Source organism: Mustela erminea, chromosome 21 (assembly GCF_009829155.1).
Source record: "Mustela erminea isolate mMusErm1 chromosome 21, mMusErm1.Pri, whole genome shotgun sequence".
NCBI classification, from domain to species: Eukaryota; Metazoa; Chordata; class Mammalia; order Carnivora; family Mustelidae; genus Mustela; species Mustela erminea.
Genome location: NC_045634.1, coordinates 40,150,403 through 40,152,654, shown reverse-complemented (window position 1 = coordinate 40,152,654; position 2,252 = coordinate 40,150,403). Strand labels below are relative to the sequence as shown.

The window sequence follows — 2,252 nt, the reverse complement described above, 5'->3', positions numbered from 1 at the left end:
TAGTAATCTTTCAAAGTTACACCGGCTATGTTGACTCCCTATTTTACCATACTCAAGGTATGGGTGCAGATTATAGCTGAAATGAGAATTTCATCTCACCAGCTCTTGTCTCTACTTCTCTGTGGCTTCCTTTTACCACTGACACCCATCTGCAGCAGTGGGTATTTAGATGTTCCAGCTAGAATTTCACCTGTTAGCGACAACATGTGGATCAACAATCAGAGCTCACAAGATGATTTTATCTTATTGGGATTCCTGGACCGTCCCTGGCTGGAGACACCACTCTTTGTAATCTTTCTGATGGCCTACATCTTTGCCCTATTTGGAAATATCTCCATTATCCTTGTTTCCTGCCTGGACCCCCAGCTTGACAGTCCCATGTACTTTTTTGTCTCAAATCTCTCCCTACTGGACCTCTGCTACACTACCTGCACTGTGCCACAGATGTTAGTCAACCTTAGGGGAAAAGACAAGACCATTAGCTATGGTGGCTGTGTTGCCCAGCTGTACATTTTCTTGGCCTTGGGTTCTACTGAATGTATACTGCTAGCCATCATGGCCTTTGACCGTTATGCTGCTGTTTGCAAGCCCCTTCACTACCCAATCATCATGAGTCAGAGACGCTGCATCCACATGGCCACTGGGACCTGGATCAGTGGCTTTGCTAACTCCCTTGTGCAGTCCACTCTCACTGTGGTGGTCCCACGGTGTGGACATAGGGTGATAGACCATTTCTTCTGTGAAGTTCCTGCCCTTTTGAAATTAGCATGTGCTGATACTCATGTAAATGAGGCTGAGCTCAATGTGCTGGGGGCATTGCTACTTCTAGTGCCCCTCACCCTCATCCTAGGCACCTATGTGCTGATTGCACGGGCAGTAATGAGGATTCATTCTGCTGAAAGTCGCTGGAAGTCCTTCAACACCTGTGCTTCACACCTGCTGGTCGTGTCCCTCTTCTACTTCACAGCCATCAGTATGTATGTCCAGCCTCCCTCTAGCTACTCTCATGACAGGGGGAAGATCATGGCTCTCTTCTATGGGATCATCACGCCCACACTCAATCCATTTATCTATACACTGAGGAACAAGGATGTGAAGGCTGCCCTGAGAAGGGCACTGACCAAGGAGTTTTGGGTCAGGATGAGATGATCTCTGGAAAGGAGACCCACGAGGCACAGGTAGAGGTGTTTTCCTCCCTGAGAGGATCCTGGGCATGGAAGTGATGAGAGAATGGTACATCAAGTGCCACAGAGTTCACCGAAGGAGCAGGACTGGAAAGAAGTAATAAGTCTGGGTAATCTCACAGTTGTTATCAACTTATGAGAATACGTGGCTTACAATATGAATCCTATCAGGTCTTGTCACCTTGATTGCCCTAACTACTAGTTAACTCTAATGGCTAGCTAATTTAGTGTTGGGGGAAATTGTTGTAATAAACATATTACAAATATATATTTAGAAAAATATATTTAGAGAGAAATATATTTAGAAAGTTTAGAAAATATATTTGTGTAAATTATTTCCACATGAATCCCATATAAATTATAAATAATCATATATTTTTTTAAATGTCACTGCTATCCTGAGTCAACTTTAATCAACATATGTTGACCACATTTGGTCATCCTCCAACATTCAGTGTCCAACTGTATCTCATCCACAAGGGCTTTGGCCTCAAAGGTAAGTGAACTCAAGAGGCATATAGGTCAAAAGCATATAAAATAGAAATGTTCAAAGGGAAAATCCATGAAAAACTTTAGAGTCAGTGATTTTAAGTATACATTATTTTGACCATAAACCCAAGTCAGTCTTTGTTATGATAAACAATGATATCGTGCTCAATAAAACAGAACTTCTCCTGGGTCAAGACAGAAAATGACAGACTTGAAGATGGTAGGAATACATAAGGTGGAAAATATTCTAACCCAAAAAACTTTACTAGCAATTGATGAGTTTGACAAAGTAGCTTCCTTCACCACGTGAATGAGTAAGTTAGTCCTATTTCAATGTGGGAGTTGTGAGAATATCATATTGAAATTAAAAGCCTTAGTTGATCTATTAGATTCTTTTTTTTTAAGAAAAGTTTATATAACTCCTAGCTATAAACTATCTCACAAATACATTTTAGTCAAAACAAAGTGAGTTGAGCAAAAACTCAACACTATTGTCTGAAATGATAATTCAATCTTCATTACTGGGTATATGTCCCTTCTCAACAGAGTAATGTACAAGCTGTATGCCTTTTAGGGACA

At 41.0% G+C, this 2,252-nt stretch overlaps 1 protein-coding gene across 1 annotated transcript; it reads left to right on the top strand.

The window, feature by feature from the left end:
• The first annotated feature begins 204 nt into the window (after nucleotides 1-204).
• LOC116581641 (olfactory receptor 2B6-like) lies at nucleotides 205-1,149 on the top strand. The gene has a single exon (XM_032328809.1). It carries the CDS (start codon nucleotides 205-207, stop codon nucleotides 1,147-1,149), a length of 945 nt encoding a protein of 314 aa, XP_032184700.1.
• The last annotated feature ends 1,103 nt before the right edge of the window (nucleotides 1,150-2,252 follow it).

Coding starts and splice junctions, on each gene's coding strand:
- LOC116581641 (XM_032328809.1), top strand. CDS start 205: ATGTGGATCAACAATCAGAGCTCACAAGATGATTTTATCTTATTGGGA.